Source organism: Oncorhynchus nerka, linkage group LG22 (assembly GCF_034236695.1).
Source record: "Oncorhynchus nerka isolate Pitt River linkage group LG22, Oner_Uvic_2.0, whole genome shotgun sequence".
NCBI lineage: Eukaryota > Metazoa > Chordata > Actinopteri > Salmoniformes > Salmonidae > Oncorhynchus > Oncorhynchus nerka.
In genome coordinates this window covers 18,550,838-18,577,460 of record NC_088417.1, presented here as the reverse complement: position 1 = coordinate 18,577,460, position 26,623 = coordinate 18,550,838, and the positions used below count along the sequence as shown (strand labels likewise).

Sequence of the window (26,623 nt, the reverse complement as noted above, 5' to 3'; positions counted from 1 at the left end):
TACAAATCTGTCTTTCTGCCCCTGAACAGGCAGTTAAAAAGGTAGTTAAGGAGGAAAATGACGCCTTCACAGCCTGAATAGACGATGCTTTACGTACGAGCAGTTCCACAGGGGACTCAAGTGTATTACCAGGAATGGACATAGTACCTAAATGATAGTGCAGGCAGCCTAGGCTAGAGCCAGTATAGAGCTAGACATACAGAGACAGAGAGATTTGGAGGCCATATGGTTTAGGTCTACGCTCTAAAAACGTCTAGGTTAAAAACAACCCAATTTGGTAACCAAGTGCTGGGTAAATATTGGACAGAACACACGCTGGGTTACTTTGACCCAGACAGCTGGCGTGAATAACACGTTGGGTTGTTGGGATTACTCAAACATGGGTTAATTTAACCATCAATTGGGTATTTTATACTCTCATGCTGGGTTGATTTAGCAGCTGGGTATTTTATACTCTCATGCTGGGTTGATTTAGCAGCTGGGTATTTTATACTCTCATGCTGGGTTGATTTAGCAGCTGGGTATTTTATACTCTCATGCTGGGTTGATTTAGCAGCTGGGTATTTTATACTCTCATGCTGGGTTGATTTAGCAGCTGGGTATTTTATACTCTCATGCTGGGTTGATTTAGCAGCTGGGTATTTTTGATGCTATTTTCAGGAGGTGTGGCTTATTAGGGGTGTGGCTTTCAGCTAGATCTAATGCAACATTTGGGTCAACCAAACATATCTATTTTTTTACACTGTATGTTTGTGGTTAGGGTTGATTGGCTGAAGGGGACCAGTGCTGCGTCTAACTTGTGTCAATCTCTCCTGATCTTCATTCCTGTAACAGCTTTACATACTGCCCACTCATTACCTGGTGTTTTCAAGATGATATAGATGGTATAGATAGTAATTACATTTTATATGGGATTCATTGAAGTAGACACCAGAAAGTACACATTGTAATTTCGTAGTAAATACCAGTTGAAATAGGACTATGAAATAAAGGGTGTTGAAATTGACTCAGGTGACGATGTGGCTCTGGATCCAGGTGGTGAACTTGTTGACACGGGTGTAGACGCCTGGTAGGTTGGGTCTGCCGCATCCCGCCCCCCAACTCACGATTCCTGTGAGGAACCATCGCCCCTCTGAGCCTGGGGCCCAGCACGACAGAGGACCCCCTGAGTCCCCCTGGGGAGGGCGAAAAGGGCACAGTAAGGATTAGGGCCTATGGGTAAAGGGGATAAGGGCAATAGACGATAAGGACATACTAAGAAAGAGGGCTAAATGGTACACTTAATGTAAAGGGCATAGGAGAATAGGAGCACACTAAGTCTGAGGGTGATTGTGGGCCACTCACCCTGCAGGCGTCCCGCTGTCCAGAGGGGACTCCGGCACACAGCATGCGGGGCGAGACGGGGCCGTACCTCCTCTTACACTCACTCTGATCCAGGACAGAAACCTCTGCCTTCTGTAACACTGTGGGAAGGGTCTTATCTGAGGATAGAAGGGAACATGATCTCTTTATGTGAGATTCTTGTACACCAAACTCTGTATATCCATGGTTCTGTCTCTCACCCTCCTCAGAGCGGTACCCCCATCCTGTGACCCAGCAGCGGTGTGCATGTGTGAGGGTCTGTGAGGTGGCCGGCAGACACACGGGCTGGATGAGGAAGCTGAGGGAGGGAGGCCAGGGGCTCCTCAGCTGCAGCAGGGCGATGTCATAGTCAAAGGTCAGCCTGTTGTAGTACTCGTGCACAACGATGCGCTGGATCTCTGCCACGTGCCTGGCACTACCCTGGTACAGCATACCCAGATGGGCACTCCACTGGCGCGGGTCTGACAGCCTGGGGAGCGTCAAGAGAAAGTGGTTAGAGGTCAAAGGTTATGGCTGAACAGGGATCATGTAAATAAACTGTATTCAATGAAGTGAAAAGCTAATTTGGTTCATTACTGTCATTGCCAGAGAAAAGTTGCATGTGGATGATGATGTTAGGCTGGGGTCAATCTGGTATCAGTGTGTAGCTGGTCCACTTCTATTCAGTACAGTAGTTATAACAGGATCATAATGTGGTCAGTCAATCTGTAGACTGCATACACACCTGTCCCTGCTGAAGCAGTGTGCTGCTGAGATGAGCCAATCAGAAGAGAGGACAGAGGCTCCACAGTACAGGTAGCCAGAGAAGTGCAAGCTGACCTGCCATGGCCACTCCCCCTCCAGGGCATTGATTCCACCGACCACCCGAAGACCCGAGGTCGAGTCTACTTTCTTCACAGTAGAGGACCGGCCACAGGCTGTGATGCAGATCGTTAATAAAACTTTGGAAAGTGTGTGTGTGTGTGTGTGTGTGTGTGTGTGTGTGTGTGTGTGTGTACACGTGCATGTCTCTTATGTGTACTTGTGTGTTTTGTATGAATATCTCTGTCTGTGTGTGTATATAAATGTATGTTGGTGTGTGTGTAAAGTACGGTACACGTGTGCTGAGTCACTTCTGTGACAAACTGTTCTGCCGCAGCCTGATTAAAAACGATCGCTCTATGAGGTGTGTGTGTGTGATCAAAGCCTCGGCCGCTCCAATCACAGCATATTACCAGCAAACCCAGAGAGCCATTACAGTGGGGGCAGAACAGAGCTACAGGGAAGCAGCTGCAGTACCCCACTAAATAACTGCAGCATAGTAAATACACATAATCAGAGGAAGGCTCACACAAAGCCACGTGGGGATTCTTTGGGTCTGGCTAGACTGATTGAAACTGTATATAAATGTTAGTGATTAAAGTGGTTGAGACACAAGGTTGGATCATTTGTTTGTGTGTTTTTATATTGAGGTTTAGTTGCCATAAATGGAATATGTTCACGTTGTAGTTGAGATGAACCAAATGAATGGTTATGTTGTGGTTGAGATGAACCAAATGAATGGTTATGTTGTGGTTGAGATGAACCAAATGAATGGTTATGTTCCGGTTGAGGACTCACCACAGTCCCTCTCATCACTGTGGTCTGAGCAGTCGGTGACTCCATCACACCTGGCGTTCTTCTTCAGGATGCAGGACCCACTGTTACACCTGTACCTGATGTCAGAGCAGCTCGTCTCTGTACAGCACCAGGGAACACACACTCAGTATACTCATCCACAATGGCAGATTAGTGGTACACACACATATGGACAGAGACATACATACCGTAAAGCATATTAAAGAGCAGTGATGCTAGCAAGAGCAGTGTGCCGGTTTCTTCTTTTTTCTCATACACTACATGACCAAAAGTATGTGAACACCTGCTCATCAAACATCTCATTCCAAAATCATGGGAATTAATATGGAGTTGGTCCCCCTTTTGCTGCTATAACAGCCTTCTGGGAAGGATTTCCACTAGATGTTGGAACATTTCCGCAGGGACTTGCTTCCATTTAACCATGAGCATTCCTGAGGTCGGCCACTGATGTTGGGCGAATAGTCCTGGCTCGCAGTAGGCGTTCCAATTCATCCCAAAGGTGTTCGTTGAAGTCCTCACTTTGTAAACGGAGGCTGAAACAGGAAAGGGTCTTCACCAAACTTTTAGTCAGTGGTACAACTCGGGGATTCGATCCAGCAACCACTAGGCTACCTACCTTGCCACAAAGTTAGAAGCACAGAATCGTCAAGAATGTCATTGTATGCTGTAGTGTTAAGATTTCCCTTCATTGGAACTAAGGGGCCTAGCCTGAACCATGAAAAACAGCCCCAAACCATTATTCCTCCTCCACCAAACTTTACAGTTGACACTATACATTCAGGCAGGTAGCATTCTCCTGACATCCGCCAAACCCAGATTTGTCTGTCGGACTGCCAGATGCTGAAATATGATTCATCACTCCAGAGGACGTCTTTCCACTGCTCCATAGTCCAATGGTGGAGAGCTTTATACCACTCCAGCCGACGCTAGGCATTGCCAATGGTGATCTTAGGCTTGTGTGCGGCTACTACTGACCATGGAAACCCACTTCATGAAGCTTCCGACAAACAGTTATTGTGCTGACATTGCTTCCAGAGGCAGTTTGGAACTCGGTAGAGTCTTGCAAAGTTTTGTGAGCTTGTGTGGCCTACCACTTTGCAACTAATCCATTGTTGCTCCTAGACGTTTCCACTTCACAATAACAGAATTTACAGTTGATTGGAGAAGCTCTAGCAGAGCAGATATTTGAGGTGGCATCCTATGACAGTGCCACGTTGAAAGCCACTGAGCTCTTTAGTAAGGCCATTCTACTGCCAATGTTTGTCTATGAACATTTTATGGCCTTGTGCTCAATTTTATACACCTGTCAGCAACGGTTGTGGCAGAAATATCCAAATGCACTAATTTGAAGGGATGTACACATACTTTTGTATATATAGTGTACACACATATAAAAACAGGATAGGATTCCTTTCTACCCAGAGTGCAGTTGGTTTCGTCCCTGCCGTCATTGCAGTCTCTCTCTCCGTTGCACATGTACAGTGGGTGAAGAGGACTGGAGCCTCCACAGTTCTTACTAGGCCTTGCTGAACAGGAAAATATAAATTCAAAGGAATATATCAGTTCTTAACAAAATGTTTGTCAATACTGAAGTTCTAGCATGTATGATGCTGTTGTTAATTCCTGTTTACATACCGCAGAAGACCTCATCACTCTCGTCCTGACAGTCGTCCAGGCCGTCACAGCGTCGGGTCTTCTCCACACACAGCCCTGTGGAGCACAGGAAATGGCCCTCTGCACACGCTGGGGGAGACAGGGGTGAGGGAAGGGGGAGACAGCGGAGAGGGAAGGGGGAGACAGCGGAGAGGGAAGGGGGAGAGGGGGAGAGCGGAGAGGGAAGGGGGGGGAGACAGCGGAGAGGGAAGGGGGAGACAGCGGAGAGGAGGGGGAGGGAGAGGGGGAGACAGCGGAGAGGGAAGGGGGAGACAGCGGAGAGGGGAAGGGGGAGACAGCGGAGAGGGGAAGGGGGAGACATCGGAGAGAGGAAGGGGAGACATCGGAGAGGGAAGGGGGAGACAGCGGAGAGACAGGAAGGGGGAGACAGCGGAGAGGGAAGGGGGAGACAGCGGAGAGGGGGAAGGGGGAGACAGCGGAGAGGGAAGGGGGAGACAGCGGAGAGAGGGGAAGGGGAGACAGCGGAGAGGGAAGGGGGAGACAGCGGAGAGGGAAGGGGGAGACAGCGGAGAGGGAAGGGGGAGACAGCGGAGGGAAGGGGAGGGAGACAGCGGAGGGGAAGAGACAGCGGAGAGGGAAGGGGGAGACAGCGGAGAGGGAAGGGGGAGACAGCGGAGAGGGGAAGGGAGAGGAGACAGCGGAGACAGCGGAGAGGGAGAGGGAGGGGGGGGAGACAGCGGAGAGAGGGAAGGGGGAGACAGCGGAGAGAGGGAAGGGGGAGACAGCGGAGAGAGGGAAGGGGGAGACAGCGGAGAGGGAAAGGGGGAAGGGGGAGACAGCGGAGAGGGAAGGGGGAGACAGCGGAGAGGGAAGGGGGAAGGGGGAGACAGCGGAGGGGGGAGACAGGGGAGGAGGGGGAGACAGCGGAGGGGGAGACAGCGGAGGGGGAGACAGCGGAGGGGGAGACAGCGGAGGGGAGACAGCGGAGAGGGGAAGGGGGAGAAGCGGAGAGGGGGAAGGGGGAGACAGCGGAGCGGAGAGGGGAAGGGAGGGAAGGGGGAGACAGCGGAGAGAGGGAAGGGGGAGACAGCGGAGAGGGAGAGAGGGAAGGGGGAGACAGCGGAGAGGGAGGGAAGGGGAGACAGCGGAGAGGGAAGGGGGAGACAGCGGAGAGGGGAAGGGGGGCGGAGGGACAGCGGAGAGAGGAAGGGAAGGGGGAGACAGCGGAGGGGGAGACAGCGGAGGGGGGAGAGACAGCGGAGGGGAGACAGCGGGAGAGGGAGACAGCGGAGAGGGAAGGGGGAGACAGCGGAGAGGGAAGGGGGAGACAGCGGAGAGGGGGGAAGGGGGGGAGAGAGCGGAGAGGGAAGGGGAGACAGCGGAGAGAGGGGGAAGGGGGAGACAGCGGGGAGCGGAGAGGGAGACAGCGGAGAGGGGGAAGGGGAGACAGTGGAGAGGGAGAGACAGCGGAGAGGGGGAACAGGGGGAGACAGCGGAGGGGAGACAGCGGAGGGGGAGACAGCGGAGGACAGGGAGAGACAGCGGAGAGGGAAGGGGGGAGAGGGAAGGGGGAGACAGAGGGAAGGGGGAGACAGGGAGGGAGGGAAGGGGGGGAGACAGCGGAGGGGGAGAGGGAAGACAGCGGAGAGGGGGAGAGGGGGAAGGGGGAGACAGCGGAGAAGGGGAGACAGCGGAGAGGGAAGGGAAGGGGAGAGGGAGACAGCGGAGGGGAGACAGCGGAGGGGAAGGGGGAGACAGGGGAGACAGCGGAGGGAAGGGAGGGAGACAGCGGAGAGGGAAGGGGGAGACAGCGGAGGGGAGACAGCGGAGAGGGAAGGGGGGGAGACAGCGGAGAGGGAGAGGGGAGGGACAGGGGAGAGGGAGACAGCGGAGAGGGAAGGGGGAGACAGCGGAGAGGGGGGGAAGGGGAGACAGCGGAGAGGGAAGAGACAGCGGAGAGGGAAGGGGGAGACAGGGAGACAGCGGAGAGGGAGACAGCGGAGAGGGGGAAGGGGGAGACAGTGGAGAGGGAGACAGCGGAGAGGGAGACAGCGGAGAGGGGGAAGGGGGAGGAAGGGGGAGACAGTGGAGAGGGAAGGGGGAGACAGCGGAGAGGGAAGGGGGAGGGAGACAGCGGGGGGAGACAGAGAGGGGGGAAGGGAAGGGGGGGAGACAGCGGAGAGGGAAGGGGAGGGGGAGACAGCGGGAGAGGGAGGGGGAGACAGCGGAGAGGGAGACAGCGGAGAGGGAGGGGAGACAGCGGAGAGGGAAGGGGAGGGAAGGGGAGACAGCGGAGGGGAGACAGCGGAGAGGGAGACAGCGGAAGGGGGGGGAGACAGCGGAGAGGGGGAGAGGGGGGGAGACAGCGGAGAGGGAAGGGGGAGACAGCGGAGGGGGAGACAGCGGAGGGGGAGACAGCGGAGAGGGAGACAGCGGAGAGGGAAGGGGGAGAGACAGCGGAGAAGGGAACAGGGGAGGGAGACAGCGGAGAGACAGCGGAGGGGGAGACAGCGGAGGGGGAGACAGCGGAGGGGAAGGGGGAGACAGCGGAGAGGGAAGGGGAGCGGAGGGGAGACAGCGGAGGGAGAGGGAGAGGGGGGGGAGACAGCGGAGGGGGAGACAGCGGAGGGGGACAGAGGGGGAGACAGCGGAGGGGGAGACAGCGGAGGGAAGGGGAGACAGCGGAGGGGGAGACAGTGGAGAGGGAAGGGGGAGACAGCGGAGGAGGGAAGGGGGAGACAGTGGAGGGGGAGACAGTGGAGAGGGAGACAGTGGAGAGGGAAGGGGGAGACAGGGGAGAGGGAAGGGGGAGACAGGGGAGAGGGAAGGGGAGAGACAGCGGGGAGAGGGAAGGGGGAGACAGCGGAGAGGGAAGGGGGAGACAGTGGAGAGGGAGACAGTGGAGGGGAGACAGGGAGAGGGGAAGGGGGAGACAGCGGAGAGGGAAGGGGGAGACAGTGGAGAGGGAGACAGCGGAGAGGGAAGGGGGAGACAGTGGAGGGGGAGACAGTGGAGAGGGAGACAGCGGAGAGGGAAGGGGGGGAGACAGCGGAGAGGGAAGGGGGAGACAGGGAGAGGGAAGGGGGAGACAGCGGAGAGGGAAGGGGGAGACAGCGGAGAGGGAAGGGGGAGACACCGGAGGAGGGAGAGGGAGAGGGACAGCGGAGAGGGAAGGGGAGACAGACAGAGGAGAGGGAGAGACAGCGGAGAGGGAAGGGGGAGACAGTGGAGGGGGGGGGAGACAGTGGAGGGGGAGGCAGTGGAGGGGGAGACGGTGGAGAGGGAGACAGCGGAGAGGGAGAGGGGGAGAGACAGGGGAGAGGGGAGACAGGGAGAGGGAGACAGGGAAGGGGAGAGGGGAGACAGCGGAGAGGGAGACAGCGGAGAGGGGAAGGAGAGGGGGAGACAGTGGAGAGGGAGACAGCGGAGAGGGAGACAGCGGAGAGGGAAGGGAAGGGGGACAGCGGAGGGGGAGACAGCGGAGAGGGAGACAGCGGAGAGGAGACAGCGGAGAGGGAAGGGGGAGACAGTGGAGACAGCGGAGAGGGGGGAGAGAGGGGAGACAGCGGAGAGGGAAGGGGGAGACAGCGGAGGGAAGGGGAGACAGGAGAAGGGAAGGGGGGAGACAGCGGAGAAGGGGAGACAGGGAGAGGGAGACAGCGGAGAGGGGAGACAGCGGAGAGGGGGGGAGACAGCAGGAGGGGAAGAGACAGCGGAGAGGGGGGGAGACAGCGGAGAGGGAAGGGGGGAGACAGCGGAGAGGGAAGGGGGAGACAGCGGAGAGGAAGGGGGAGACAGCGGGAGAGAGGGAGGGGACAGCGGAGAGGGAAGGGGGAGACAGCGGAGGGGGAGGGAAGGGGGGAGACAGCGGAGGGGAGACAGCGGAGGGGGAGACAGCGGAGGGGGAGACAGCGGAGAGGGAAGGGGGAGACAGGGAAGGGGGAGACGGAGGGGGAGACAGCGGAGGGGGAGACAGCGGAGAGGGAAGGGGGAGACAGTGGAGAGGGAGACGGAGAGGGAAGGGGGAGACAGCGGAGAGGGAGGGGGAGACAGCGGAGAGGGAAGGGGGAGACAGCGGAGAGGGGGAGAGGAGACAGGGAGGGGGAGACAGTGGAGAGGGAGACGGAGAGGGAAGGGGGAGACAGCGGAGAGGGAAGGGGAGAGACAGAGGGAAGGGGGAGACAGGGAGAGGGAAGGGGGAGACAGCGGAGAGGGGGGAGACAGCGGAGAGAGAGGGAAGGGGGAGACAGTGGAGAGGGAGACAGGGAGAGGAGACAGCGGAGAGGGGGAGAGGGAGGGGGAGACAGGGAGGGGGAGACAGCGGAGAGGGAAGGGGAGACAGGGGAGAGGGAAGGGGAGGGGGAGGGGGAGACAGTGGAGAGGGAAGGGGGAGACAGACAGGAGAGAGGGAAGGGGGGGAGACAGGGGAGAGGGAAGGGGGAGACAGCGGAGAGGGAAGGGGGAGACAGCGGAGAGGGAAGGGGGAGACAGCGGAGAGGGAAGGGGGAGACAGGGGAGAGGGAAGGGGGGGGAGACAGCGGAGAGGGAAGGGGGAGACAGGGAGAGGGAAGGGGGAGACAGGGGAGAGGGAAGGGGGAGACAGGGAGAGGGAAGGGGGAGACAGTGGAGGGGGAGACAGTGGAGAGGGAAGGGGGAGACAGCGGAGAGGGAAGGGGGAGACAGGGGAGAGGGAAGGGGGAGACGGGAGAGAGGGAAGGGGGAGACAGCGGAGAGAAGGGAAGGGGGAGACAGGGAGAGGGAAGGGGGAGACAGCGGAGAGGGAAGGGGGAGACAGCGGAGAGGGAAGGGGGAGACAGCGGAGAGGGAAGGGGGAGACAGCGGAGAGGGAAGGGGGAGACAGCGGAGAGGGAAGGGGGAGACAGGGGAGAAGGGAAGGGGGAGGGAAGGGGGAGACAGGGGAGAGGGAAGGGGAGACAGGGGAGAGGGAAGGGGGAGACAGTGGAGAGGGAAGGGGGAGACAGTGGAGGGGGAGACAGTGGAGGGGGAGACAGTGGAGGGGGAGACAGTGGAGAGGGAGACAGCGGAGAGGGAAGGGGGAGACAGCGGAGAGGGAACAGGGAGACAGGTGAGTGAGCAGTGTGGTTCTTCTACTGTCTCAGGACTATGGTAGTGAAATTAAAATGAATATATAAATGAACAAGATGCAGATTCAGTGAAGGTGATGGGTAAGGAAGTAGTGAGAGAAGGAAGGAAGACGGAGAAAAAGGTCCTGGTGAAGTTGTTACGTTGGCTGATGTTGAAGCTACTAGATTCGGCCTGGAAGGGTTGGTCAGAGCTCCGGGAGCTGCTGCGAAACTCCACCTCAGCAGTGGTGTCAGGGATACGGAACACTGTGGTGTGGCCTATGTAGCTTCCACAGTATCTATGGACATCAGCACACAATCAATCAAATAACAAACCAATCTGGAAATCAATCTGTCCATCGGTTCTGGAACACAACATACACAGTCATTTTACCCCTACCTACATCTACAAATGATCTCGACTAACCTCTACCCCTGCACGTTGACTCAGTACCCCCTGTACACAGCCTTGTTATTGATATTTAATCATGTTACTTTTTATAATTCTATACTTTATTTGATTTGGTAAATATTTTCTTAACTCTTTCTTGAACTGCATTGTTGGTTAGGGGCTTGTAAGTAAGCATTTCACGGTAAGGTCTACACCTGTTGTATTCGGGGCATGTGACAAATCAAGTTTGATTTAGATTTGAGGTTAAAACAGACAGTCACACACACACACTCTTACATGATCTCCTTGACCTTCCACCAGCCGTGCTCACAGGCCGCTATGTCCTTCAGCTTCAGCACATAATTGTGGAACTTCAGAGCCACTCCCAGAGCAATGTGGGGGGTCTGTGGACGACAACACATGACGTCTGTTGACATTTCATCAATATTAGTCAGTGGGGTGAATGTGAGCCAAATAGACTTAAATACCTGAAACCTCCATATGAAGGAGCACTGAGGAGGCAGCAGGCTGGGGTAGAAGGGACTGGTGATCTGACCGGAGAAATCTGGCTCTGCCTGGATCTCTACGTAAGTCACTGTTAAGGGAATTTTGATCAATGATGACTAATTATGTATACATTTCAATCAGAACTGACTAATCAGAATACTATTATGTTACTGTATATGTACTAATCAGAATACTATTATGTTACTGTAAATGTATGAATTTTATTTTTAATCTTAGTACTGAATATAATGTGTGTAAATATAATCAAGAATTAGAACAATGACTGTCTGTTCCTTGGTAGAAATGAATGTATATCTATATCACCAGAAGGCTTATCTTCAGAAGCATGTCCTTGGCTCGGTCGTATATTAACTTAATAGGGAAAGACGATGTGAGAACCATGCAGCCTTGGAACTGGAACTAATGACGTCATTTTAAGTTTATAACCTGTGGTAAAATGTGTAAGGAGGAGTACTCTCGTGAATAAAGGCTGCTGTTTGACTTTAAGACTGGGCTCTGTCCATTACTATAAAATAAGGGTCTTACAAATCATTATGAATTGACCGTTTCTAATTTTAATTGGGTGTTAAAACATAGAGCAATTTAATTCCTGCAACAGTCAAACGCTCTGGTAGGGAGACACACATCAACGAGATAAAATACCAGTCTGTCAGTAGTATAGTATTATTGTCAGAGAATCTGTCTTACGTTCCTCAGCGATGGCCTGGAAGTGTCCTCTGAAGTGCTTGTTGCCCTGGGTCATCCTGAGGGACAGCAGCATGACATTGGACGTGGAGACCAGAGACAGGGACTGGGACACGGGCTCACACACCCTGCAGGGTATGGGCAGAATTAGACTGTTCGGTCGGTCGGGGGTTCTGTCAGTCTGTCTGTCTATTCAACTTCATCCGTAGATCCATCCAGAGTCACACTGACTCACCTGTAGAGAGTACGCCCCCTCATGGGCAGCAGGGCGTCATACATGGTGAGGGCATCACTGACACAGTCGCTGGGCTCAATGTGCAGGGAGGTAATGGTGAGGCGGATCAGAGAGCCAGGGGTAGACGTCAGCTTGATGTAGCAGCTCAGACCTCCCCATGACGAGTAGACGTTTAGGGGAACACTGGAGCCTGGCAGGCTGGCATACAGCTTGTCCACACACTGAGAGCCTGTAGCACAGAGAGAGAGAGACGAGGGCTTTGGCTTGTACTCTTACTCTACCACAGCCATGCTAGTAAGTAGGAAGATACTCAACATAATGTGGCAATAAAACAGATGAATTGAGTTAACTCACCCGCTGCAATTGATGTATAATCTGATCGTAGAGCAGCTGAGGAGAACAAAAAGAACATCAACAAAGGATATATAGAGATCACACAAACCTACACACACGCACACACTCACCATTAACGAGTATGGAAACAATGTCTATGGGCAGGCCCAGTAGGTACCCTACAGAAGACCTGTTCCTCAGGCTGGTGAGGACTGAGTCTCTGAGGATAGCTCCTACACACACCTACACACACACACTCACCATTAACGAGTATGGAAACAATGTCTACGGGCAGGCCCAGTAGGTACCCTACAGAAGACCTGTTCCTCAGGCTGGTGAGGACTGAGTCTCTGAGGATAGCTCCTACACACTCCTCACACACCTACACACACACACACACTCACCATTAACGAGTATGGAAACAATGTCTACGGGCAGGCCCAGTAGGTACCCTACAGAAGACCTGTTCCTCAGGCTGGTGAGGACTGAGTCTCTGAGGATAGCTCCTACACACTCCTCACACACCTACACACACTCACCATTAACAAGTATGGAATCTATGTCTACGGGCAGGCCCAGTAGGTACCCTACAGAAGACCTGTTCCTCAGGCTGGTGAGGACTGAGTCTCTGAGGATAGCTCCTACACACTCCTCACACACGGCTGGGGTCTTCAGTCTCGGCACCACAAACACCATCCAGAAATGCACCAGCAGACCACCCTTGTTATCACTGTGAGGAGATGTATGTGTGTACAGGGGTTTGTTCCAACCAAGCACTATAACATCTTATTCAACCGATCACTGACTGATTCACAGTGTACCTGAGGTCTGATATGGCGGTGAGTTTGTAGAGTTTGGACACTGAGGACATTCTGTACACACTGCTCACCTGTGGGGGGATACTTTTAGTAACCATGAACATAATGAAGGACTTTTATTTCTACGCTATAGATATAGATATAGATATAGAGCTCCAAGCTTAGGGTGTGTGTTTGCTCAGTGTATTTGACCACTGCAGAAAACAGTAAATCGTCTCACACTCACCACGTGCTGTATCTTGTTTGCCATGGAAACAAACTCATGGGACTCTGCCTGGCGGTACTCGGGGATGAAATCTACGTTGGCAACACGGAACATTCCGGCAAAATACACTCCGCTGTTGCTCTCCCTGCGAACTGGGAATACATATACAATGTAAGAAACTATTCAAGAAGATTTAGATAACTAAAATGTTTGTGTGTGCATGTGAGAAAGACATTGCGTTTGAGTCTCCTTGTAAGTTAACTCACATATGAAGACCCAGAGCAGTGACCACACGATGACCACGACCACAAACACAACCACGGTGATGAGGATGGTCAGGTTCTGGAGGTTCCACAGAGGAGCCCAGCTCTTCCTGGGCAGCTGGGTCCTGATGCGTGACATCCGCCTGGCTCTGCTGCGGCCGTTGTACCTCGTACACAGCCTCTGGAGGGTGTGGTCAACCGTGGCCACCTCCACAGTCACATCCTTAACCTGGGGATCATACAGCACATCAACACGTAACACACTGCAAGACAGCAGAACAAATAGGGCATAAAGTGCCACTGTCTTTGTGGGCCAGTATACTGTAAGTCACCAACACTCTCAATCGTATCATCAACGGAGCGCAGACTGGTTAATATACGCAGTATGTATGTACACTGTTGCTTGTCAACCACAGATATCATGGTAACAAATGGGGTTTAATTACACTTACAGTGACACTTTATTTGCAGATATCATGGCGCCGTTTGTTGCCATGATATCTGTGTTTGATAAGCAACAGTGTACATACAGTTGAAGTCGGAGGTTTACATACACTTAGGTTGGAGTCATTAAAACTCGTTTTTCAACCACTCCACAAATTTCTCGTTAACAAACTATAGTTTTGGCAAGTCGGTTAGGACATCTACTTAGTGCATGTCACAAGTCATTTTCCCAACAATTGTTAAACAATTTAAAGTCAATGATACCAAATACTAATTGAGTGTATGTAAACTTCTGACCCACTGGGAATGTGATGAAAGAAATAAAAGCTGAAATAAATCATTCTCTCTACTATTGTTCTGACATTTCACATTCTTCAAATAAAGTGGTGATCCTAACTGACCTAAGACAGGGACTTTTTACTAGGATTAAATGTCAGGAATTGTGATCCTGACACTTGGCGATCAAATAGATATGACCTTTTTTTCTTACGGAAGGCGTACTAAACAGGCACTGTGACTAGTACTGTTCTTGGGGACTGGAGGGTCGGAAACCAATGGGTACGGTGGGGAAGGAAGGACTGGTCAAATGGCCTATGTTCAGAACCATTTCCATTTTGACCCGTGCTTAATGGCGGTGTAGGGAAAACTGGAGTGGACTGTTGAAAGTAGCAGGGGAGTGAACGTTATTTATAATAAGGGTTACATTGAGAAAATGAATGGCCCTCCCTTCAGCTAAATATATTTGACCTAAACCCTCCATGAACGCTTAAAACTAAAAAGTGACCCTACCCTATATCCCAAATAATAATTACAACATAAAGTCGAGAGCAGAGAACATGTCTACCCTCAATTCTTGTACAGACCAGAGCCTTAGATATGCAGTTTTAGAAACTGTTCTTCGTCCTGTAAGCATTATATGGCAACGAAGGAATGTTGACAGCACACAGGGCTGCAGGCCAGAAGGTTGTTGGTTCGCAGACCACCGTGGACAAGAGTAGGGGTGGAGAGACCTTTATAGTAAAAACATTGAGTGAATCTATGATCGTATTTGCAGGTCAGATATATATATATTTTTATAAACATTTCATGCAATTCTACGTCATTTTACATATTACCAGAATATTTTTTAATACCACACTAATGACCGAAATTGCAGAATGAACAGAGATAGGCACGTAGGCCTTTCTTATCATATATCTCCAATGACAAATCAGTGTGTCTTGTTTGCAACAAAACTGTCCCTGTTTGCAAATAATTAAATCTGAGATATTATTAGGGATCATAGTACTTTCAAAAATTAGGCCTACTTTTCCACCCTAGACAGCATAGAACTACCGACACAGAAACATTCAAGTTTTAACTGCTGGTTATTCTTCTGTGGCTTAACCCAACGACAGGTCACCAGTGTTTCCCTAAAAGGTGTCTGGGTTTAAACATGTATTGTACAGTCCCAAGCAAATGCCATTTTTTGTCTCCTCGGCTATAGAAGGTTGTAGCTCAGCCTCATCCAACCTCAGCCTCAACCCCACATATCTACCCCAATCTCTCATATTTTTAATAAGTGGTTGATGTATGGGGTGTGCCCAGAAGTTAAAGGTTATTCCACTACCTAAGGGAAAAGGATCTGCATTCACTGGTTCTAATAGTCATCCTATAAGCTTGCTGCCTGTGTTAAGTAAATTATTGGAAAAAAATGTATCAGTACATATCAAGGATGATTTCTCATATAATGATCTGATAACAGGTTTCCGGCATGCATACAAGAAGGGCATTCTACGAGTACGGCCCTTAAACAAATTACAGATGATTGGTTAAAGAGCATGGATGACAGGAAGTTAGTTGGTGCAGTGTTGCTAGATTTCAGTGCTTCTTTTGATGTAAATGATCATGAACTGTTACTAGGTAAACTCAAATGTTATGGTTTTAAGTCTGCAGCTCTATCCAGGATGGAAAGCTATCTATCCAGGAGAATGCAAAAAGTGTTCTTTAATGGTAGCTTTTTAAACAGTAAATATAAACAATGTGGTGTTCCTCAAGGAAGCTGCCTAGGCCCACTTCTCTACTCTCTTTACTAATGATTTAGCTTCAGTAATGAACAAAGCAAGAGTGGTAATGTATGCTGATGACTCTACAATGTATAGCGCAGCATCAGAATGTAATGAGCTAACAGATGTACTGAGTAGTGAACAAAGAATGGTCTCTGAATGGGTTGATATGAACAATTTCTAAAAATAAATGTATTGTATTTGGTTCAAGATGTATGCTTGTTGATGATCCCCAATTGAATTAGTTGATTTTCCAGCTTGTTTCTAGCATAAAACATTGCGGACCAAAGGGCTGTTAACTTTTTGTCAACTGTGTGGGTCGAGCCCTGAATGCTGATTGGTTGGCAGCCGTAATATATCAGACCGTATACCACGGGTATGACTAAACACTTATTTTTACTGCTCTAATTATGTTGGTAACCTACAAATCTATGGCTATAGCAGCCTATAGCCTAATTTAATCTGTCAAACAGGTAGGCCTACCCCATATTATTTAAATAGAAAGAAATAGGCTGCAACACAAAGCCCTCTTGTTGTTAGTAAAGTGTAATTAAAATGAAGACAGTTCAAATGAATTATGCTTAGTCGAATTTGACTACTTTCAGCACCACAAGCTGTCCATTTCTGATTGATTGTGCCACAGCTGCTGCTTCAGGTTTCAGCACCAAAGTAAATTACTCAAATCTGGTTTATTGTGAGGTCAATAACTCTGATAAATAGGCCTACATCACAGGCAAGAAACATATTGTTTATAATAAAAATCAATTATAGTAGTAGCAAAGCTAGTCCGCATGCATTTTCTAGACTAGACTTAATCAAAAATAAATTCAGAAGGAGCCTTTGAATCTCCTCCTGAACTGCCCCTGTAAGCCTACACAGCACAGCCATTGGTTAGGCAGCCCACAAAACAGTTGTTGATCAGCAAGAGCAGAGCAGACCAAGGCTCAGAGTTGGAACATCCATTGTTATGTGTAATGCAGCCTAGTTTTATTTACACCATCCCAGCAGCTCTCTTAGAAATATAACTTTGCTCTGTACTTCTCCGAGCATGCACTTCATAACCTATAGGCTTTGGATCATTTGATTGAGGCCACACTAAATAGCCTATAGGCTTTGGATCATTTGATTGAGGCCACACTAAATAGCCTATAGGCTTTGGATCATTTGATTGAGGCCACACTAAATAGCCTATAGGCTTTGGATCATTTGATTGAGGCCATCAGGCACCCATAAAATAGCCTAATACTAAAACACTGAGCATATAGACATTGATCAATTACATTGCATGACGCCCAGCGGAGAGTCAGATGAGGTGCGGCATCAGGCACCCATCGATGTATAGTCTAATAAGCAACTAATACTAAAACACTGAGACATATAGACATTCAATCAATTACAAATTGCATGACCCTTCCCTGGACTAGATTTAAAAAAAGACTAAAGCCTCCTTGACTGAAATTGAAAAAGCATGACCCTTCCCTGGACTAGATTTTAAAAAAGACTAAAGCCTCCTTGACTGAAATATTAAAAGCATGACCCTTCCCTGGACTAGATTTTAAAAAAAGACTAAAGCCTCCTTGACTGAAATATTAAAAGCATGACCCTTCCCTGGACTAGATTTTAAAAAAAGACTAAAGCCTCCTTGACTGAAATATTAAAAGCATGACCCTTCCCTGGACTAGATTTAAAAAAAGACTAAAGCCTCCTTGACTGAAATATTAAAAGCATGACCCTTCCCTGGACTAGATTTAAAAAAAGACTAAAGCCTCCTTGACTGAAATATTAAAAGCATGACCCTTCCCTGGACTAGATTTTAAAAAAGACTAAAGCCTCCTTGACTGAAATATTAAAAGCATGACCCTTCCCTGGACTAGATTTAAAAAAGACTAAAGCCTCCTTGACTGAAATATTAAAAGCATGACCCTTCCCTGGACTAGATTTAAAAAGACTAAAGCCTCCTTGACTGAAATATTAAAAGCATGACCCTTCCCTGGACTAGATTTAAAAAAAAAGACTAAAGCCTCCTTGACTGAAATTGAAAAAGCATGACCCTTCCCTGGACTAGATTTAAAAAAGACTAAAGCCTCCTGACTGAAATTGAAAAAGCATGACCCTTCCCTGGACTAGATTTAAAAAAGACTAAAGCCTCCTGACTGAAATTGAAAAAGCATGACCCTTCCCTGGACTAGATTTTAAAAAAGACTAAAGCCTCCTGACTGAAATTGAAAAAGCATGACCCTTCCCTGGACTAGATTTAAAAAAAGACTAAAGCCTCCCTGACTGAAATTGAAAAAGCATGACCCTTCCCTGGACTAGATTTAAAAAAAGACTAAAGCCTCCTTGACTGAAATATTAAAAGCATGACCCTTCCCTGGACTAGATTTAAAAAAAGACTAAAGCCTCCTTGACTGAAATATTAAAAGCATGACCCTTCCCTGGACTAGATTTAAAAAAAAGACTAAAGCCTCCTTGACTGAAATATTAAAAGCATGACCCTTCCCTGGACTAGATTTTAAAAAAGACTAAAGCCTCCTTGACTGAAATATTAAAAGCATGACCCTTCCCTGGACTAGATTTTAAAAAAGACTAAAGCCTCCTTGACTGAAATATTAAAAGCATGACCCTTCCCTGGACTAGATTTAAAAAAAGACTAAAGCCTCCTTGACTGAAATATTAAAAGCATGACCCTTCCCTGGACTAGATTTTAAAAAAGACTAAAGCCTCCTTGACTGAAATATTAAAAGCATGACCCTTCCCTGGACTAGATTTAAAAAAAAGACTAAAGCCTCCTTGACTGAAATTGAAAAAGCATGACCCTTCCCTGGACTAGATTTAAAAAAAGACTAAAGCCTCCCTGACTGAAATTGAAAAAGCATGACCCTTCCCTGGACTAGATTTAAAAAAGACTAAAGCCTCCTGACTGAAATATTGAAAAAGCATGACCCTTCCCTGGACTAGATTTTAAAAAAGACTAAAGCCTCCTGACTGAAATTGAAAAAAAAGCATGACCCTTCCCTGGACTAGATTTTAAAAAAGACTAAAGCCTCCTGACTGAAATATGAAAAATTTAAAAAAGACTAAAGCATGACCCTTCCCTGGACTAGATTTTAAAAAAGACTAAAGCCTCCTTGACTGAAATATTAAAAGCATGACCCTTCCCTGGACTAGATTTAAAAAAAGACTAAAGCCTCCTTGACTGAAATATTAAAAGCATGACCCTTCCCTGGACTAGATTTTAAAAAAGACTAAAGCCTCCTTGACTGAAATATTAAAAGCATGACCCTTCCCTGGACTAGATTTTAAAAAAAGACTAAAGCCTCCTTGACTGAAATTGAAAAAGCATGACCCTTCCCTGGACTAGATTTAAAAAAAGACTAAAGCCTCCCTGACTGAAATTGAAAAAGCATGACCCTTCCCTGGACTAGATTTTAAAAAAGACTAAAGCCTCCCTGACTGAAATTGAAAAAGCATGACCCTTCCCTGGACTAGATTTTAAAAAAGACTAAAGCCTCCCTGACTGAAATTGAAAAAGCATGACCCTTCCCTGGACTAGATTTAAAAAAAGACTAAAGCCTCCCTGACTGAAATTGAAAAAGCATGACCCTTCCCTGGACTAGATTTAAAAAAGACTAAAGCCTCCTTGACTGAAATATTAAAAGCATGACCCTTCCCTGGACTAGATTTAAAAAAAGACTAAAGCCTCCCTGACTGAAATTGAAAAAGCATGACCCTTCCCTGGACTAGATTTTAAAAAAGACTAAAGCCTCCTTGACTGAAATATTAAAAGCATGACCCTTCCCTGGACTAGATTTAAAAAAAGACTAAAGCCTTTAAAAAAAAGACTAAAGCCTCCTTGACTGAAATATTAAAAGCATGACCCTTCCCTGGACTAGATTTAAAAAAAGACTAAAGCCTCCTTGACTGAAATATTAAAAGCATGACCCTTCCCTGGACTAGATTTTAAAAAAGACTAAAGCCTCCTTGACTGAAATATTAAAAGCATGACCCTTCCCTGGACTAGATTTTTAAAAAAGACTAAAGCCTCCTTGACTGAAATTGAAAAAGCATGACCCTTCCCTGGACTAGATTTTAAAAAAGACTAAAGCCTCCCTGACTGAAATTGAAAAAGCATGACCCTTCCCTGGACTAGATTTTAAAAAAGACTAAAGCCTCCCTGACTGAAATTGAAAAAGCATGACCCTTCCCTGGACTAGATTTTAAAAAAGACTAAAGCCTCCCTGACTGAAATTGAAAAAGCATGACCCTTCCCTGGACTAGATTTTAAAAAAGACTAAAGCCTCCCTGACTGAAATTGAAAAAGCATGACCCTTCCCTGGACTAGATTTAAAAAAAGACTAAAGCCTCCCTGACTGAAATTGAAAAAGCATGACCCTTCCCTGGACTAGATTTAAAAAAGACTAAAGCCTCCTTGACTGAAATATTAAAAGCATGACCCTTCCCTGGACTAGATTTTAAAAAAGACTAAAGCCTCCCTGACTGAAATTGAAAAAGCATGACCCTTCCCTGGACTAGATTTAAAAAAAGACTAAAGCCTCCTTGACTGAAATATTAAAAGCATGACCCTTCCCTGGACTAGATTTAAAAAAAGACTAAAGCCTCCTTGACTGAAATATTAAAAGCATGACCCTTCCCTGGACTAGATTTAAAAAAAGACTAAAGCCTCCTTGACTGAAATATTAAAAGCATGACCCTTCCCTGGACTAGATTTAAAAAAAGACTAAAGCCTCCTTGACTGAAATATTAAAAGCATGACCCTTCCCCATTTCCTCCAGGTACTCATTATGTAAATGTTGATCCATCCTTAGGCTGGATCACATGGAAAAACCATATGTAACGGGTTGCATAAGGTGGTACCGGTATGTATTCTGTTTTAATGTCTCAGGTCTTGGCGAGGTGCCAAGTAACCCCATCGGCTCCAAAACGCTCATGCTCTGCATTATTCATGTGGCGTCATCCCATCCTGTGCGTGGAACTTAATCCACCATGAGATAAATGGGGGTGTAGATTCTCTCCATGGAAACGACCATAGCCGAAAGAAGTAGGAGTGCTGCAGCACCCCTGAAAAATCTGAATTTTAAAAAAGTATATTAATAAAAAATAAAAATAAAAATACTCACAAAAATAGTACACTGGGCCTTTACTAGTCCTATATAGCGGTCTGTAGCGCGAGAAAAAAAACATCTGCAGCACAGCCCCAAAATGTTTTACAGCGCCGCAATATATCTCCGTTTATTCCATAAATCGTGCATGCATTGGATTGCAATGCTGGTGCGGTAAAATGATCCAGTTTAATGAATTACAGTGTAGGCTATGACACAATGTAAATGGAGAAGAAACCCTGTTCATAATGAGCACGTGATGGTTGCAGTTTGCGGGGAACACATGCAGCACACAGACACCCCTGTCTAGAGACCTACCGTAAATCTTACTTGCAGTGGTGTAGCGCAAAAAATATGTATATGACGTCACCATTCTCTCAAAGTTTGTAAGGACAGATGTAGTCAAAAATCTGCATAAAATGCGTCTGCCTATGCCCACACATATTGCCTCAAGAAAATGTTATATTTTTAATACCCATTATCACTGGCAATTGTGAATGCTAAATATTCACGTTTTACCGGTGAAACTGCATCTCCATGCCAATTTTTTGATTGATCTCAATCAGTTTCATGGGAATCAGCATTTCCATCTTCCCGAGTTACTGTTTCGTGAGACAATTAGAGCGGATGATGTTAACTATTAGCCTTTCTTGCATTTTGTTTCAATTAAACAATATATCCTGCATAGTGGCTCTGAGTTTTGGCGCATTTTATATTTTCAGCTTCAGCTAACCATCTTAAAATCTCATTAGAAATTAGGTGTTTTTGGTGTAACAGTGGTGTTATTGGCCTGCTATGCTATTAGGTTCTGTTATATAAAATCCGAATTAATCGTTGTGTGATCTTGCAAGACATTGACTCAGATTTGATCTACCTTTGCTAAACGAGCACCATTGTGAGAAGTGATAGTCTACTATTTATAATAATAATAATGTGATGAGTAGGAATATTAGGTAACATCTTGATGAGGGTTATTTTAAAAGATTGGCGCGCCCTTCGTTGTTTTAAACGGACAGCGCTAAACTTTGATTTGATTAGCTTGAATACATGGTTCAAATATTCCTATTACAGAATAAAAGTAAACAAAGGGCTGAACTATCAGTTCATATAATTTATTTGCATAGATTTAATAATTAAATCAATTGTCCAAGTAGTGAAGATAAATCATTACCACACATAATTGCAGGAAATTTGTTTGAAAATAGCCATAAAAGCAAGCTTTTGGTGTGATGTATTCATGCCACTCAATAAACTATAACCTAAATACATTACTACCTCCAACTTGGCCCAATTCACATGTCCAATTTCCCACCCTGACATAGTCTTCCCTAACGGGTCCGGAGTCTCAACCAATAGTCAATATAGGCTAAAGATCCCAAGCAGGGCTACAGCAAAGGCTCTTGGGCATTACTGTGGACACTGGTTTGGGTGTCCTCAGAGGAACGGTGTCGCTGTAACCAAGTGGTCACATAGTCAGTCACACACTGTGCACGTTTTTATTTTAGTGTACAACAATATTAAGGTACTTAAAGCTCATTTTATGGAGACGAAAAGTGCGTAATCATTCCAACTCATAGGTTTCTCGGGTGATATGACAACAAAATTACAGTTTTACTCGTCACTTGTTTTAGTTGTTAATTAAAAAATCGAATTATTCCCATTCACCAACAGCAGGTAATAATATGCTATACTTACACTGGCAGTGTCTCCGGCATTGTCATCTCCGCTCGTCAGCTCGCGCTCTGTCCCCATGACACCGGCAAAGGGACATTACTTCGCGCCTCTCATATCATCCGATTGTTCGCTTCTGAGTGAGATCGGTCATTTCTACTGTTCCACTCCAAGATGTAAAATATAAAGATGTAAAAAGCAGCACCCCTGTGTACTGGTTAAACCGTGCTGCTGTGGGGCGTCTCGCTATCTACCCTGAGCCGCCAGGTGAATGTAACCAGATCCGACCGCACAGGTGAGGAAGCAGCGACTAGCTGGGGCTCCTTCAGGGTTTCCACTAGTTACCACAGGTTATATCGTAAAGAAAGTATATTAACAAACATTTGCTTTTTGGTCTTAATTTAAGGTTAGGTATAAGATAAATTGTAGAAATAGGCGGGTTTATAACTTTGTGGCTGTGGTAACTAGTGACGACCCTCATTCATGTTGACAGAATTCTATGATATAATTCATATGATTACAGCAGATGTTACATATCTTTGAGAGATACATTTCTCACAACCAACCAATAAAATTATTGTGAAATACACTACTTGTATTTGGTACTTTTTGTAAAAGAGTTTATTTACAACAGTGTTAACAGGGTTACTGAATGTGCAAATGCATGTGTAGACTGTCCTCTGGGCATTCAGCTCTCAGAAGAGCCACTTGTGCCTTCACTAGCAGTCCAACTCCAACAGGGACCAGCCTCAGAGAAATGAACTAAAACCAAGGTAGCAGGTAAGTACTCAACTCCTAATTGAAAAGCTAAAATGTACTGCACATCATGGTCATAATTACATGAATACAGGTTTGTGTTGGGCGGTTGGGAACCTCAGACCTACAAAAAGCAGCATCTTTACCACACCAGCACATGGAGGGAGTCAGTCTGTATGCATATTAACACTTATGGGAAATCTCTCCCAATTTGCAGGCACAGATTTGAATAGACACAAATAGAAACCGAACAGCCATAATGCACACAAGACCACAACAAAATATACATACACTTTAAGAGGCACACAAACACATTGATAAAACACACAAAGTAGTACATGCACAGATACTATGCTGAAATATGTAGGTCCATAATTGTATGTTTTTCGGAGTCCTCAGGGCGAGATCCTCACTTCCTGAACAAGGCATGCCGAGTAAAGGTGTACCACAGGTGGGCGGGCTTTCGCTTGGGCTCGGCCAATGTGAACACCTGCTGCTGAGGCACACTGGTTGGCACAGTAACATGGCGCTGGTGAATTGGATGCAGGGGTTGGTGGTGGTGGGGGGCGGGACAGAGCCAGAGTAGCCTATGGCTGAGAATAAAGAACATTTTTAAAACATTATTTGCAATAGGAGTATTTCACTAAATCCAACACCACAGCAATTGTAAGAACACAGAAGTATGATTGCTTGCTTACTCTTCATTTTCCCTTGTTTGGATCTTCTTGCATTGAAGATGGCTTGTTTTCTCTGCGTTTCACTGATCTTCATTCCTGTCATGAAATTTTAAAAAATACCAGTCAACCCAATGTCATTCAACATGGACTTACTTACACGTTCTCCTCTTGTGAATGGTTTTCGATTTTATTTATTCGAAACCAAAGAAGAAAAGTGAAAGACAAAACAGTACAGAAAACAGTTTGCAGGTGAGGTTGAAAACAACAGCCTCTACAATAACCACACAAAAAAACCAGAAAAAAATATATACACTACCGTTCAGACGTTTGGGGGTCACTTAGAAATGTCCTTGTTTTTGAAAGAAAAGCACATTTCAAGTCCATTAAAATAACATAAAATTGATCAGAAATACAGTGTACATGTTGTTAATGTTGTAAATGACTATTATTGTAGCTGGAAACGGCAGATTTCTTATGGAATATCTACATAGGCCCATTATCAGCAACCATCACTCCTGTGTTCCAATGGCACGTTGTGTTAGTTAATCCAAGTTTATCATTTTAAAAAGGCTAATTGATCATTAGAAAACCCTTTTGCAATTATGTTAGCACAGCTGAAAACTGTTGTTCTGATTAAAGAAGCAATACAACTGGCCTTCTTTAGACTAGTTGAGTATCTGGAGCATCAGCATTTGTGGGTTCAATTACAGGCTCAAAATGGCCAGAAACAAATAACTTTCTTCTGAAACTTGTCAGTCTATTCTTGTTCTGAGAAATTAAGGTGATTCCATGCGAGAAACTGAAGATCTTGTACAACGCTTTGTACTACTCCCTTCACAGAACAGCAAACGGGCTCTAACCAGAATAGAAAGAGGAGAGTGGCAGGCCCCGGTGCACAACTGAGCAAGAGGACAAATACATTGGAGTGTCTAGTTTGAGAAACCGACACCTCACAAGTCCTCAACTGGCAGCTTCGTTAAATAGTACCCGCAAAACACCAGTCTCAACTTCAACAGTGAAGAGGCGACTCCGGGATGCTGGCCTTCTAGGCAGAGTTGCAAAGAAAGAGCCATATCTCAGACTGACCAATAAAAATAAAAGATTAAGATGGGCGAAAGAACACAGACACTGGACAGATGATGTACTGATGTACTCCTCTTGCTCAGTTGTGCACCGGGGCCATCTTTCTATTCTGGTTTAAGCCAGTTTGCGCTGTTCTGCGCTGTTCTGTGAAGGGAGTAGTATACAGCGTTGTACGAGATCTTCTGAGAAATGAAGGCTAGAGAAATTGCCAAGACTTATTTGTTTCTTGCCATTTTGAGCCTGTAATCTCCCAAATTCTGATGCTACAGATAATCAATTAGTCTAAAGGCCAGTTTTATTGCTTCTTTAAGCAGAACAACAGTTTTCAGCTGTGCTAATGTAGCAGTATGATGTTGTTCCCCTAGATTATGCACCAAGTTGCACACAAGGACCAATTCAAATAGGCCAGGTCAAGGGGGATGTTAATAATTTGATAATAATCATTCAGTGTGTTTTTAACATTTAATTACAGCTGCATAGCTAATGTTATTCTTTCGTGTACAAACACTTTTTCAAATCAACATTTTAGATTGTAAAAGTTGAGTATATTTTGGTTTATCTGTATTTCCATACCCCCTTATTGTTCTCTTTCGACTGACCTTCAGCTAGCAAGGTGCTTGAGAGCTAGGACTGCGCCAAGGGTTAACATAATGTGTGTTGTCTCTTCGTGCGTAGTGCAAATAAAAATTATTCAACTAGCAGACCTCCAGTTGTGGCAGCTTCGTAATTAAAAGTACACAACGCAGAACGAACCACGCTACACTAACATATTTGCAAAAGGGTTATCTAATGATCAATTAGCCTTTTAAAATGATAAACTTGGATTAGCTAACACAACATGCCATTGGAACACAGGAGTGATGGTTGCTGATAGACGTACAGAGGCCCATTATGTAGATATCCCCCAAAAAATCTGGCATTTCCAGCTACAATAGTCATTTACAACATTAACAATGTCTACACTGTATTTCTGATCAATTTGATGTTATTTTAATGGACCAAAAAAATTTGCTTTTCTTTAAAAACAAGGACATTTCTAAGTGGCCCCAAACTTTTGAACGGAAGTATTTGTATTTGTGTTTAATCAGTTAAAGCATACTAATTATAGCTGAACATGATAGTCAGTATACAAAAAAAATGTGCATGAATGTGTGTGTTTAAGAGTTAGGCTACACGAAGGAGACATGGGAAACACCTTTCCCATCAACCCCTCTTCTAGTTGCCACCCCTTTCCACTTCACTCCTCAGTCTCTCCATCCCTTTCCACTTCCCTCATCAGTATCTCCTTCCTTTTCCACTTCCCTCATCAGTCGCTCCATCCTTTTCCACTTCCATCAGTCTCTCCATCCTTTTCCACTTCCATCAGTCTCTCCATCCTTTTCCACTTCCATCAGTCTCTCCATCCTTTTCCACTTCCATCAGTCTCTCCATCCTTTTCCACTTCCCTCCTCAGTCTCTCCATCCTTTTCCACTTCCCTCCTCAGTCTCTCCATCCCTTTCCACTTCCCTCCTCAGTCTCTCCATCCCTTTCCACTTCCCTCATCAGTCTCTCCATCCCTTTCCACTTCCCTCATCAGTCTCTCCATCCCTTTCCACTTCGCTCATCAGTCTCTCCATCCCTTTCCACTTCGCTCAGTCTCTCCATCCCTTTCCACTTCGCTCAGTCTCTCCATCCCTTTCCACTTCCCTCAGT

The 26,623-nt window shown here is 46.7% G+C and overlaps 2 protein-coding genes across 3 annotated transcripts in view; both read right to left on the bottom strand.

The window, feature by feature from the left end:
* Positions 1-518: 518 nt before the first annotated feature.
* On the bottom strand, positions 519-22,655 carry tmprss7 (transmembrane serine protease 7). Its single transcript, XM_065006997.1, has 18 exons — positions 22,439-22,655; positions 13,138-13,363; positions 12,893-13,023; positions 12,670-12,737; positions 12,388-12,578; positions 11,870-11,905; positions 11,516-11,744; positions 11,284-11,408; positions 10,557-10,663; positions 10,366-10,472; positions 9,840-9,976; positions 4,615-4,722; positions 4,398-4,505; positions 2,962-3,078; positions 2,087-2,279; positions 1,563-1,831; positions 1,345-1,481; positions 519-1,175 (listed from the first exon to the last, which is right to left on the bottom strand). The coding sequence occupies exons 1-18, from the start codon at positions 22,493-22,495 to the stop codon at positions 1,008-1,010; spliced, it is 2,514 nt and encodes an 837-aa protein (XP_064863069.1). The 5' UTR covers positions 22,496-22,655; the 3' UTR covers positions 519-1,007.
* Positions 22,656-23,015: 360 nt separating this feature from the next.
* The window catches only part of spata13 (spermatogenesis associated 13), a 40,831-nt gene continuing 37,223 nt past the window's right edge, over positions 23,016-26,623 (bottom strand). Inside the window, exons 9-10 of one of the 2 annotated variants that reach the window (XM_029626371.2) lie at positions 23,869-23,943; positions 23,016-23,763 (exon numbers count right to left, since the gene is read on the bottom strand). In XM_029626371.2, the coding sequence (XP_029482231.2) occupies positions 23,465-23,763; positions 23,869-23,943 (374 nt within the window). In that variant the 3' untranslated portion in view covers positions 23,016-23,464. Of the gene's footprint in view, positions 23,764-23,864; positions 23,944-26,623 lie in introns of both variants that reach the window. The other variant, XM_065006995.1, reaches the window with a different exon arrangement.